Genomic DNA, 14,430 nt, shown 5'->3' on the forward strand with positions numbered 1-14,430 from the left:
TTTATTTATTTTAGTACATCAAAATAATCTAAAAACATTTAAAAATATTAATTAAAAAATTATTTTAAAAAAACACTTTTAAAAATTAAAAATAAACATATACAAATAGATTCGAGTAAATTTAAAATAAAATTAAAAAAATTATGATAATATTAATTAAAAAACAAAACCAATTTATATTTTTTTATTAGATCATATCATATCAAGTTCGTTTTTTTAAAAAACTAATTTGAATTGAGTTTAATAGTTTTAGTTGGAGAGTGACTTTATTATTTGTGTTTAATTTTAGAATTAATCACTAACATATTAAAAAAAAAAAAACAATTCAGATTACCTATAAGATATAAATTTGAAAGTAAAACTAGAAAAGGCATCGCAAACCCTAAATGAAAAATGCAGCCAAAAGAAGGGGAAAAAACTATCGACAGCAACAATGAAAAGCCAAGCTGTACATGTGATGATGTATGAATGCTTAGACTCTTCCAAGGCAAAAGATGCTCGATTGTTAGCCAGCCAAATGCATTTCCGATGAGGTTTTTCTAGGGTTCCAATCACATCTCGAAAGTGTAGAGGCTGCGATAAAGACAACTATGAAGATTGGCGAGCCCTTAAACAAGTTACTCAAGTTGACACAGACATGAGTGGCTTGCTATATCCCATTTGTGTTTGTGGGCTAAATTAAAAGGTGATCCCATCGTTCTTTTTGTTCCTTCTGTTCTTCGCCGTCCGTGTCAAGAATCAAGATCCTGGATGCTTGATGATTCTACTGTTAGATCAACATCACTACAGACATTTGGATTTTGTTCAAAGAGAGGTCACATCCTAGCCGAGTAGCGATCGATCCAATGGAATTCTACCCGAAGTTGTTGCTTATTGGCCCTTCATCCATCCATGGATAGTTATTTCTCTATTGTTTTAGTACCAGTAGTACTAGTATTTTTTCTTAGCGATTTTAGAAATTAAGAGGAATGATGAGTTTATATGAAAGAAAAGAAATCAGTTAATTTAAAAGTTTAAATTATTAGATAATATTTTAAAAATAATTTTAAATTACTTTTTAATATAGCATTTCAAATAAAAGCTTTTTATAATTGAAATTTTACAAACCTACTATTTTTTAATGTTTAATTTTATTGATTTAAATAAAAATAATGTGATTAAAACTCATAATTATCTTATTAAAGAATCAGTTTATTAGACAAGTCAATCATTAATGTCATGTTAGGATATTTTATAATCTTATTGATCATGAAAATTATACTAGGATATCTCAAAATCACAATATTAAAGATCATGCTAGAATATTTTATAATCCTAAAAGAACATAAATATAATGTTAAATTCAAATTCAAACTTCATTTAATTATTATATACATACTATGGAGTTCGAATTTAACAAGGATTACACAATATGTATACATGTATGAATCAATATTGTTGAGTTCTACTCAAACCAATCCATCCATTTCTTAGTTTTAATTTAGTATTAGAGCTGCAAGGTATACACAATGATAATCTATGGCCAATTTGTTTCCTTTAAATAATGTTTCTGCATCAAATATCACCTCCCTAGTTTTTGTTACTTCAACTAAATGGTCCAAATTATTTAAATTGGATTACATAATTCACCCTAATATTGAGGAGTTGTGATTTTTTAGGAATAGTTAACGGAACTTAGAATGTCCTTCCCAATATATATTTTCTTATGATGATAATTTAATATTAGTAATAAATCCTGCATTTCTAAAATGGCAGAAAAATAATCAATTTGTACTAATATGGTTAAATTTTACTATATCTAATAATGTTTTTTCTAGTATTTATTGCTTAAACACTGTAAAGCAAGGTTAGACTCGTCTTGCACACAAGTTTGCTCCTCATTTCATATCATGAATTTCTCACCTGAAGTGTCAACTACAGCCACTTAAGTAAGGAACTAAGAATTGTTCTAAATATCTTCTCATTGCAAAAAATTTGGTTAATCAATTTGTTGCGGGAGAAAAACTAGTTGAAGAAGAAGATATCATTGCATATATTATTGGAGGATTGCATTCCTCTTACAATTCTTTTATTACTGGACACCATTTGGGAATACAGTTTTTGGGAACATAGTACAAATTATGTTCTTAAAAAATTTAATTTTTTTAATTTTTGCTCAAATTTAATTTTATTATATGTTTTGGATTATTTTGAAGTGCTAATCTCAAAAATAATTATTAAAAAATAAAAAATATTATTTTAATGTATTTTAGTGCGAAAAACACTTTAAAAAACAATCATAATTACATTCCCAAATAAACTAGTTTTTCTACAACAAATTAATCTATTATGTTTAAAAACTCTCAAACTGAGTTGCTGAATTTTAAACATCCTCTCAAAGCACAATAAATAACTTAATTAAAAATGTTTTATTTTATATTTTTCATTGATAAAGCAGAGATTCATTTTAAGAAAAATAAACTCCACAATATAATGTTACACATAATAATTTTTCTATTACTAAACCTTTTTTTCCTTCATCTCAGCGTTTTTTACTAATCACATTTTTTGTTAAATTTATAGAAAAACAAATTATCAAGCACTTATTGCTATCATAGGATAAATAGAATGAATGTTTCATCCAGAGAAGACATTATCTAACTTCATTATCAGCACACACTCATGCAACTAAAGTAAAGCAATCATGGTACCTTGGTATTGGAGCCAATGTATATGTATTATAAAATTAGAAAATCTAATTCTTTAACAACCATAACAAGAAACATATAATGTTTTTTTATGGAATGATGGAGGTTTATAAATCACTAATATTAATTCCTCTTTGCTTAAAATTCAAACTATTATTTTCTTCCCAATAAAAGTTTACATTGTTCCTAAATATCCTTTAATATCTTATCTATTCAATAATTCTATAAAGATATTCAATTTCATTTCATCCTTATTAATTTTAATTTATCATTAATATGTAAAAACTCTTATTATAAATACTTAGCTTATTTGCACTTTATCATTTTTTCCTAGAAAAATTCCAACTTAACAAGTAAAAACTAAAACTAAAAATCATTGCACTTATATCTCAATTCACAATTCTTGTTGGAGTCAAAATTTTTATCCTTGTTTGGCATGCATATCTAGGTCATTTTTTCATATCCAAACTTCAAAAGCTCTTATGAATATTTTTTTTACTTCAAGTGTTAGGTTTCTTAAATGTCCATGATTTTTATACGTCATGTCAAGTTTTTAAAGATAAGAGATTTTCTTTCTCTAACTCAAGTATAATGTCAAGTTCTTCATTTGCTTTAATACATTGAGATGTGTGGATATCTCTTTTTAAGTCATTGGTAGTTGTAAATTTTATATTATTTTTACAGATAATTTTTCTAGATTTACTTGGCTAATCATCTTTGTCATAGATACGAAGTTCTCTTTATTTTTAAAAAATTTAAATGCTTAATTGAAAACCTTTTTCTCTTGTAAAATACAAAAGTTTCAAAGTGATAATAAAAAAGAATAATTTTTAAAAAAAATTTTGGAAAATATAGTATTCTATATAGGAGTGTTTGGAAGTGTAGTAGCAGTTATTTTTCAAAATATTTTTCATTTGGAAATGAATTAAAATAATATTTTTTATTTTTAAAAAATTATTTTTTACATAAGCACATCAAAACGATCCAAAAATATAAAAAAATAATTTTAAACAAAAATACATTTTAAAATTTGATGAAAAGTATCACACAGTCAGACATACTCATAAACTTACATATCCATATATTTTATAACAAAATGGGATTTCAGAAAAAAAAAAAAAAAAAAAACATTGATATATAATTCAAACAACTCTCACATTGTTGGTTCAATTCACTTTTCTTCTAAATATCATGTTGATGTTTATTTTATCTTAGTTAATCTCATAAATAAAATGTCTTCTGTAGTTCTGAATAATAAATCTCATTTCATTAAATTATTTAAATATTCATCTTATTACATAATTCTTAAGATTTTTTAATGTGTTTATTCTCCTTTAATTTGATCATATGTTGCTCATAAGCTCTCATTTCACAATAAACTTTATGTTTTTTTAGGATATACTTATAAGCAAAAGGGTTATATGTATAGAATCTATATATCTTGACATGTTATGTTTGATGAAACCAAGTATATTATAGAAAAAACATATGACATCTAGTCCAACAAAAGTAGTTCCTAACTACAACACCACCACTTCTTTCAAGTTTTTTTTTTTTTCTTTCCTTATACCATATATATCACTTCACTCGCACAAATAATGATACATTCACCTTCATACTTGAATCTCACTCACAACATTCACTATTTCTTTAGCTCCTCAACCTACTAACTTATACCTTTCTTTTATCTTTAATTTATAAACAAGAATCTTCCACCAATATATTAGTTATACATGTATCCACCTTCTCACAACAACAAACTCAATTTATGATCACTAGATTTCATACCAATTCTTTTAAACCAAAAGCCTTTTATGATTATCAATTTTATTATACCAAATATTAAGAAGCAGTATTAGAACAATATTGCCATATAGATGGAATACGATGTACCAATCTCTAATCAAATGAGGATTTATAATATCAAACAACATTATTCAAATAGGAGCATTGATAGATTTAAATCTCTCCTTATATCCTAAGGTTTTGACAAATAAGATGGTGTAGTCTACATCGAAACATGCGGTATTATTATTAAACTAGTTATAATTTGTTTGATTCTTATATTAGCAACTCATTTTTATTGGTTTATGTAGTACCTTGATATGTCTAAAGCATTTTTTCCATGGCTATATTGAGGAAGAAGTTTATGTGGGCAACTTAAAAGGTTTAAGGACTATAACTACCATATGCTTGATTATAAATTATTACAACCTCATCTAGAGCTCAACTTTATTGGTTCAGATATTAATCACTTCTTATTTTATATGTATAAACAATCTTTTTGCATATTTATGTTTATCTATGTAGATAATATTGTTGTTATAAGAAATAACATGAGTGTCATCATTGGATTAATCCATGAACTTGGTAAGGTTTTTGCAGTTAAATATCTGGGCAGTCTCTCCTATTTCTTGGTTATTTAGGCTTTAAACAATGCTCGCGACCTTTCTCTTCGTAAGAGAATATATATTAGTGGCCTTCTCCATTGCACTTATGTGCTTATATTTATTAAATTGATTAATATTATATATTTTAAAGAAATTGCAATATTTAATCTATCCTTATAAATTTAATTGCTTTCAACATATAGGGTTATTGTTGAATCTTCTTTAAAGTCATATATTCTGATCCTAATTTAATATTCTCAAAAAAGATAATCAATCCTAATTTAATTTATTAAAAAATAACCACGAAGAAAAAATAATTTTTGCACAATATAAAAATTCCTTTTGTTTTCAATTTATTTTTCTAATAGATCTTGTGTCGATGGAGTTTTTCAAAGGAAAGTATTTTCGCTAATTTGTATAAAAACATATAATGTATCGTGGTCTCATATAATTGTGGTCCATCGAGCAGAATACCTTTTTGAGAATGGCTTCGGTTGTCATACTGTAATCGAGAAAAACAGTGAAGACTTCGCTATTTATTGCAAAACTGGGATTCTTGTTGTGGATCAAGGAACGATGGGACAGACCAAGCCGTCTCCATCGAAGGGGGGGCTCTTGCAGTCAATGCGCCTTGTGACCACCAATATTTATAATTTCATAGGATGGCGGCGGCGGCAGCCGTTGGGGTTTATTGTGCTAGCAGGAATGCTGCTGACAGTGGAAGATTTGACAGGGAGGCTCGCAGGTGGCAACAGCCCTGCTCCAGGTGAATGAACCCCGAATTACAGCAACACCAATCCAAGCGACTCCATTGCTTGCCTCCCAGAAAGCATTTAAATTTTTTTTTCTTGATCTGGTCAATAAATGGTTTTGGACTAGGAATCCCTCTACATGATGTACCTTCTTCTAAGCTTGACAACACCTCATCATTGTCCACTTTTTCTATTTTATACTGATTTGGAAGCGTCTCTATATGCATTTAAATTGGTTATTATCGACACCGCCCCGTCTTTGTTGTAACAAGCTAGGCTGGTGATGAATAAAAATATCGACCCATCCATTAAAGAATGTTCATTGTTGAGCACCGAGGGTTTAAACAGTTTGATAGACCTGTGGCCATGTTCCACGAGCCCCAAATGCATCATGCAGGTGCATGATAAGCTCGCTTCTCACTGCTCCCTTTCTGCAGAGATGACTAATCTGTTTAACGTTCAAAACAATGGCCTTGCTTACTAGCAAACCCAACCAGAAAACTAATCAAAATATAATAAACCACCAAGAAGAAGGGTAATACTCAGTAATCTGATGCAAAATTGGAATACCACGGGGGTTATGAATTCCATGTTACAAAGAACGCTTAAATCAACACGAAGGGACAAAATGGGGGATCAACTACAAAAAAATATGAAGCAATGCGTTTGGGTGTCAGGAAAAAATAAGTTAGAAGTTTCCTTCAACGACAGTTCTTTCTGTTTTATTATTGATCTCCTAAACAAGTAGAACCGCATTTATACATCCGTCATTCTCCGGGTTATTTGTTACTTGAGCGTATTTCCCTGCATCAACCCCATAGAAAGCCAAATTAGCAAAGCAATTGAAAGGTGCGATTATAGTTGAAACATTATCAGCATTGAAACCAAGTTTGGCCGGCCAGACTTACCCCAAACAACTTTACCAGCTGGTGTGACAAGACCTAATTCACTGACATTCACCTGAAATTTGAAATGATGAGAAATAAGTGATCAGGCAACGCCAAACAAGAAATATAACTACATAACAGGCTCAGGCTCACGGAGATAAATTGGTATTTGAGAGAGAAGCGGGGGGAAGAGGTATTTACCTCAATGATAGTTCCCTTAGTAATCACACCGAGAGATGTGTAAGTAGGACCATTAGGGTTTTTCTTTACTCCAATGATCTCAAGGTTGAAGGTGCACTTGAGTTCAGGGTGTGTAACATGCGCCTTAGTAAATCGCAACCCTGTAGGACGAATAAAACGCTCATACTTGGGAGGTTTTCTTGTAAAACCTGGTCCCACAAATGTGGCCTTTGTGACCATTCTCTTCCACTGCTTGGCTGCAAAAGAAAGCCAAAAAAATAAGTCATTTCTAGGCTAACATCTCTCAGATGTTTTAACATAATAAAAAACCTCAAATGTACATGAAAATATTTATTTTTGTACATGCACATAAACACAAGCCTCATGGATGGGTAAAAAAAAGATTACAATGTGGGGTACAAAGTCAGGATTTCTATACTTATTCTTTTTAATCTGTGAGCTAATAGTTTATCACCCCAGTTTCCTAACTGACCACACCCTGAATTTTATGTTACCTTAATTCAGGTATCAAATTATTTTTATCAACAAGCCAATGGTGTTCAACCCACATTCCTAACTGACCATAAGCTGACTTGAATGGGATCCAAATTCAGGAGTATATGCTATTTGTCTAATAAGAATTTAAGAGGTGCTTCATGATGAACGGAGAAAATTTGGAAAAGTGCTTACTCTTCCGTTTTCCAGATCTAATAACTTTAAACATCTCATCCTCTGCAACAGGCCTCACCTAAAGAAAGAAAAGGACTTCCAAGTGAGACACTAATAATCATTCAAAGTGTTGAGCAATCATCATATTCAAGCAATAACTCATAATGGAGAATAAGTCAGAGAGGCAGATGATGGAGATGCTAAAGGAAAACTTGAACTCCATCTTACCTTAGGTAGAGGGACCTCCCATTTTCCAGCCTTCTCTTTCCTCTTTTGCTTTATACTGTTGCTAAGAATCTACATATAGCACCATGTCACATTTTATTTCCGAACATGTAAGAATAAGAGAGATGATTTATAGTCATATCAGCCAAAAAGCATTACCTTTGCTCGTGTAGTGTTTTCACGATCCAACAGATAGGCAGGAACAGCTCCATCGTGAACATCATCATCCACCTTGCGCCTAGATGTTGACTCCTCATGCATAGCCAATCTGTTGACATGATACAGAATTATCCACATGCATAACTGGCAATAACTGCTTGCTTCATGAAGAGAATATGTAAAAGCAACTAGACAATGTTGACATCCCAATGCTGCATAACCACAAGCTAATATATGCAAAACCCAATTTTACAAGAAAATATAATTGTGAGGATGCATCTCTTTTGCATGTATTCCGACCAAAACTTACACAATTTTTTTAACAGCAAAAGAAAGGATAGCGAGAGAGAAGTACTCTGAAACATAAAGCCAACAACTTTAAAACCGATTCTTAGCTTATAAATCAAATTCCCTAGCTAAAGCCAATACATAACCACCGCATTTACTTCTGACCTTTGGCACCACCAAGTAATCACACACAGACATAATCTCTGTAAATCGTGACTAGCTACGCGAAACTGCTAAAAAATCATGAGAAATGAAACACAACTTAAGACATTAAAATAGATTTCTCCAATTCGCGGTAAAAAAATAAATTTCAAAACTAAAAGAAGAGCACATCATCACCAATAAGCTGCCACTAACCTTCATGTCTAAGAACATAATAGAAACATACTAGTTTCGTATAATCAAAACTTAATTACCAACAATTTGATCAGTATGATTAAGAAAAGACTAACGTTTTCTTCATGAGAGCCTTCTCAGCATAATTTTTCTTGGCGATCATCTTTCCCTTAATACCCAAAGCCTGTTCTCATCCAACCACAAAAATAACAAAAACAGTCACATTAAAATCAAACATGAAACAGCAAATTCAAGAAAGGAAAAAGGTGTGAATGACAAAGAGGACCTTCTGGGCACTCTCAGAGTGTTTGTGGACTTCACGCGCCTCCTTCTTGCGCTTACGCTCGAAATGATCGAGGCGGTATCCATGCCTCTTCCTGTGCAGCTCTATGTAATCTCCTTGCGGCTACACAAATCAAATCAAGTCAAGTCAAATCAAATCAAACTAAACTATTCTTGATCAGTCACAGAAGAGATGAGCTTATCAGAGGCAAACCATGGTGCCTTCACTTCGAGTTTACAAAGACTGTTTTTCCTTTTTCCCTTTTGTTTTTTTGTGCGAGTGAGTGTGAAGAAGGAGGGGAGAGAAACCCTAATTTGGGGTTTAGAAAGTGTGGATCCGTGCTAGCTAGCTGACAATGTATCGGGTCGGTGAATATTTGGGCTAAACCGAATGGAGTCTGGTTGGGCTGAGTTGGGCATTTAACTATATTGGTAGTTTTGGACTTAGTGGGCTACAAACTGGGTCAAAAAATATGGTTCCTACCAGGGGCCTTTTGAGGGTAGTGTCCTCATATTCAGGGGCCTTCTTTTCTTTCTACCGGAGCTTTTTAGCAACGCAAGAATTCTCTCTTCAGTGTAAATCATGTTTTCTTGAATTTTAAAATTTTTTATTAATTTTTTTTATATTTTAATATATTAATATTAAAAATAATTAAAAAAAATAAAAAAATATATAATTTTAATATATTTTTAAATAAAAAACACTTTAAATCATAATTATTGCTACAATTCCAAATAGATTTTTAGTCTTAATTTCAGGTTAAATATATTTAAAAAAAAAAAAGACATTCTAGTTGAGCTTTATATATAAATTCAAACTATTTGCATACAATTTTAATAAATTTAGCAATACTTTAACACAAGTAATGTTACAATGAAGTATGAATTAACTTTTATAAATTCTGTGATAAAAATCATACTAGTTTAACACATTATTAAACAATTTAATATTAATATCTTAAGATTTAATAAACATACTCTTGGAACAAAAATTGTTCATAGCATTTAGTGAATTTGACTAAATAAAAGGTGAAAACTCATACTACAAATCCAAAATCAAGATGTACCAAATTTAAACTCTAATATACCCCTTTGCTAATTAATTTTGATAGAATTGTTTGCCACATGAGTAACATAGGAGTGATTTCGATATAAATTGATGAAAATATTTTTTTAAGTTAATAAAATACAAACAAAAAGGATATGAAAAAAACTATATGTTGGTGTGAGGATTCGAGCTTGGCTTAATATAATTACATGTGAAAACTATAATGTATAGTGTACATGAAAATTAAAAACTATATTGTAATGATTTAGATAGCGATCATATATAGAATTTTATACAGTTTTTATTTGATACCTTTTAAGCATTCTTATTTCTTTATACTTTTTTCTGTGACAAAAAATAAAAGAAGATTTAAAGCAATATAAAAGTATTTATATGAGGTTTTATTAAGAGTTGAGATCCTCTGAATTTTATAGTTTTTAATTCTAATATAAATATAATTAAACATATAAGATTCCAAAGAATGATGTTATATTATCACTAATTATTATTTATTTCAATTAAATTTAAGTAAATTTATATAAAATATTTAATTAAAATTAATAGAATAACTAATAAGAAGTAGTGACAAAATAATGAAATGGATTAACATGTGGCATTAATTAGTTTACAAGTTTTATCAAATTAATTAGAAAATAACTTCTTCTTTTTTATAACGTAGATATTTAGGTGAGTTTTTATGTATCTTGATTAATCTTACAAATCCTCAAATTAAAAATTATGTAAACCTTCAATAATTTTAGATTTGTAAAACTCGAACTGAACTTCACCTCTTAAAATTAAAAATAATTTTATTTGTGTGTGTTGTAACAATACTAGCTAAAATTTGTGCCCATTCAAATCCTTATAATGATTGCATCATCTATGAAAATGTTGATTTAAACTTATAATGATCAATTTTTGAGCTATTCCATCATGATTTTAAAAAAATAAAAATTAAATTATCATCAATTAATTCTACATGTACAAGATGTAGCAAAAATTAGAACCAAATTATAAATGAATGAAATCATAGAAAAGAGATTCAGTATTGAATTATATAACCAAACTAAGCTAATTTGAACATATTTTTTATATGATATGTAAAAATCTTGAGACATAATAGGCATATCATTAATTAAATATGCCAACACTATATAGGAAAAAACTTTTTATCAACTAATATTACATCTACCAAAAAAAAACATCAAATTTAAACCCTCAAAATACTAAAATTAACATGTGCAAAATTTTATTGAATTACATAACCAAATCTATTACATTAACATAATTTTGATAAATTTTGTAATGAACTTATAATGGGCTAACATAATCATTTTAATTCAATGAATTTGACTTAATAAAAATTTAAAAAAATCATAAAATATATATAATATATCTTCTTAGTGAGTTATTAATTTAGCAACAACAACAATATTTTCTAAAGATAATTCAAGTTTGAATTCAAAATACCAACAGATTAAAGTTACAAAAACAATTGTAACATTTAAGTAAGTTATATAGCAAAACCTGACTATTTGGATATAATTCTTGAGAGATTTCATAATAAATCATATTTTTTAGAGTTAAATGGTCAACCTAAATCTTATGGTGCCTTTGTTATATCTAAGAATGAGATGTTGAGGATTCTCACACTACCCAAGGTATAAGGTGTGCTGGACATACAAATTTTAAGTTTTAAGATATTAAGTTTTCATTTTTATAGCTGCACCTACTTTTCAAACTACTTTTTGCCTGAAAAAACATTAAGTTAATGTTTTTTAGGTGTTTTTTATGTTTTTAATATGCTGATATCAATAAATAAATAAATAATGAAAAAATATCATTTTTATGTATTTTTTTTATTGAAAAGCACCTTACATTACATTACGTAACATATACTGAATCTAATCCTATATCCAATCCTAAAAATGTTCAACCTAAAGATCCTTCACATGTTGGGATGTTGGACCCAATTTGGATAACATAAATAGGGTGTCAGACCTCAAAAAAAATAAAATAACAACAATAACTTATAAAAGAATATAAATTCATAAAAACTCATACTTGGAAAAATGTTCATTACATAAGGGTAAAACCACACAAGACTAAGGCTATAACAAAAATTAAAGAAATAAAAGCATAAATAATTTAGCCATTTTAAGGGATTTATTTAACTAAGTTCTTTTTCACGATCTTCGTCTTAGAGTTATTAGCCTTCATTATATCTATGACTTTAACAAGCTCCTTCTCCTCTAATAATTGGTTTTCTTGCACCTCCATACCAAACTCCACCTTTAAGTTTCCAAGGCCTTTTTAAAAAAAAATCTTTACTGGCTTTTTATCCAGGTTTTTCTAGTGAGTAATAACGACACCATATCTGAGGGAAATCACTCCAAAATCAAGCATAAAACATGGTGGAAGGCTTCAGAAAAGTTCAACACCCCACCATTAGACATTTTATAAAAGTGAAGATTACTCATCACTATAACTTATTTATCCTTGTGACTTCTTTCAAGTTGTAAGTTCAACATATTTAGAAACTCTCTTGAGACATTCCTTATAACATCAAGATATAAGAATTTTGCTTAGGTATTTTTAGTTTTACTCCAGGCTATTTTAATGGTCAACTCCACCTCTTTAATCCTTTTGTGGTATGCTCACAATTTCTAATCGACATTCTAGACTAACTTCTTAGCTATTTAAAGCTCTACATCTAACATATTTTTTTATAAATTGATTTAGGGTTTTATCTAAATTATAAAGACTATTGAGCATGCTACTTCTTCTTCTTTTTTAACCAATGACAAGTTAGAAGGAGGCATAAATCTCAATGTATTCTCCTCTGATAGGGGTGTTCTCATTTGTATGCTAACACTACCCTCAAAGATGATTGTTGAGGGGATGGGGGAGTCGTTAGACTTGAACTATTAAGAGGGATGACAGTTGCCAAAGATATTGGTAGTCATGTTAGATCACATATTGTATTAGAAAAAATATCAAACCCCAGCTACTAAGGTGAAAGGGATAGGGATAAGGTCTCATTACTAGATATAGACACCCTTTTTTTCTTGTTGGACCTTATTGACATCTTAGTTATAGCTTCTCCAAAGTTCATTCATTCGTTCATAATATGAATGTGTTTTCTTGGTTCAACTTTTTATTCCCATAAATATTGATGAAGTTTACATTCTATGTATATAAAAGTGAGCCTTTAACAAACATTTATATACCCATTTTTAACCCAATAAATACAACATTTTGAATTGGAATTATATTTAAACAAAGAAATCTTTTAAAGTTTAGAATTAAATTGATTGTAATTTTTATTGTTAGAAAAGTGAGAATTTAAGTTTGAGTTATTCATTTATCTAATAGGCCTTTAGTAATTCTAATCTATGTAACACTAATGATAGTTGAATAATAAAAAATTACGATTATTCTCATTTTTTTTTTAGAAATGATTTAGCCATTGTCAATCGATGGATCAAAGTATTGTTGAAATTAGGTGTTATTTACCAAATGCATAATTATTCTATTTATACATGTATTTCTAAAAAAAAAAATCTAGTCTTTAAATTAAAATTATATTTAAATCAAAAAAGCTTTTCAAGTTTGAAACTAAATATAATGCTTTTTTTTTTAATTATGGGATTGATAGAGATATGAAAATTCAAGTTTGAGTGACTCATTTATCTTTATAATTCTTCACTAATCTTATGATTTGTCTGGGAGTGTAATAGATATTATTTTTCAAAGTATTTTTAGTTTAAAAATATATCAAAATAATATTTTTTTATTTTTTAAAATTTATTTTTAATATTATCACATCAAAACAATTTAAAAACACTAGAAAAAGTTAATTTAAAGAAAAAATTAAAATTTAATAAAAAATAAATTACATTACAACCCTAAACATTTAAACCTTAGTCATTAAAGATAACATGTATGGTTAAGGCATTGTCAAGCAATAAAAAGTTTACTGAAATTTGGTGAATGCAGAACTTAGATGTTATTTCCTTATGAACTTTGTGCATCATTTCATAGAACTTTATACTCCTACCTAATTTTTTTTTTTTTGGAACAAACTAATCCTGCCTAGCTTGTAGTATTGACAAAAAAAAAATTGTCCCTACATGATGCCATGGTCATCCATTCTTCTATCATAATTATTGCTACAAGATTCCATATAATTCAGCCATTCTCTAGACCACTCAACTCAACACTGACAGAATCGCATTATGATCACTATTAAATCACAGATTATAAAATAAAGTAATATTTTTTTTGGTAATATTTACAGTATCAATTATATTTTAAAATATTTTTATTTAAAAATATATTAAAATAATATTTTTTTAATTTTAAAATTTATTTTTAAAATAGCACATCAAAATAATATTACTTTAAAAATTTAAAAATTTTCAAAACATTTTCTTTAACTCAAAAACAACCTCAATCTTCGTATCTCTACCATTTTAATTCAAGAAATTAATAATCTCCACCTTCATGACACCATCCTTTTTCAAA

General features: G+C 28.7%; 1 protein-coding gene across 1 annotated transcript; it reads right to left on the reverse strand.

The window, feature by feature from the left end:
- Positions 1-6,359: 6,359 nt before the first annotated feature.
- LOC105138246 (ribosome biogenesis protein NSA2 homolog) lies at positions 6,360-9,185 on the reverse strand. The gene is made up of 9 exons (XM_011044296.1): positions 9,070-9,185; positions 8,860-8,979; positions 8,690-8,757; positions 7,950-8,058; positions 7,794-7,862; positions 7,587-7,644; positions 6,918-7,153; positions 6,738-6,789; positions 6,360-6,633 (listed from the first exon to the last, which is right to left on the reverse strand). The coding sequence occupies exons 1-9, from the start codon at positions 9,070-9,072 to the stop codon at positions 6,566-6,568; spliced, it is 783 nt and encodes a 260-aa protein (XP_011042598.1). The 5' UTR covers positions 9,073-9,185; the 3' UTR covers positions 6,360-6,565.
- Positions 9,186-14,430: the final 5,245 nt, after the last annotated feature.

The sequence above is a fragment of the Populus euphratica genome, unplaced genomic scaffold, assembly GCF_000495115.2.
Source record: "Populus euphratica unplaced genomic scaffold, PopEup_1.0 scaffold74.1, whole genome shotgun sequence".
Lineage (NCBI taxonomy): Eukaryota > Viridiplantae > Streptophyta > Magnoliopsida > Malpighiales > Salicaceae > Populus > Populus euphratica.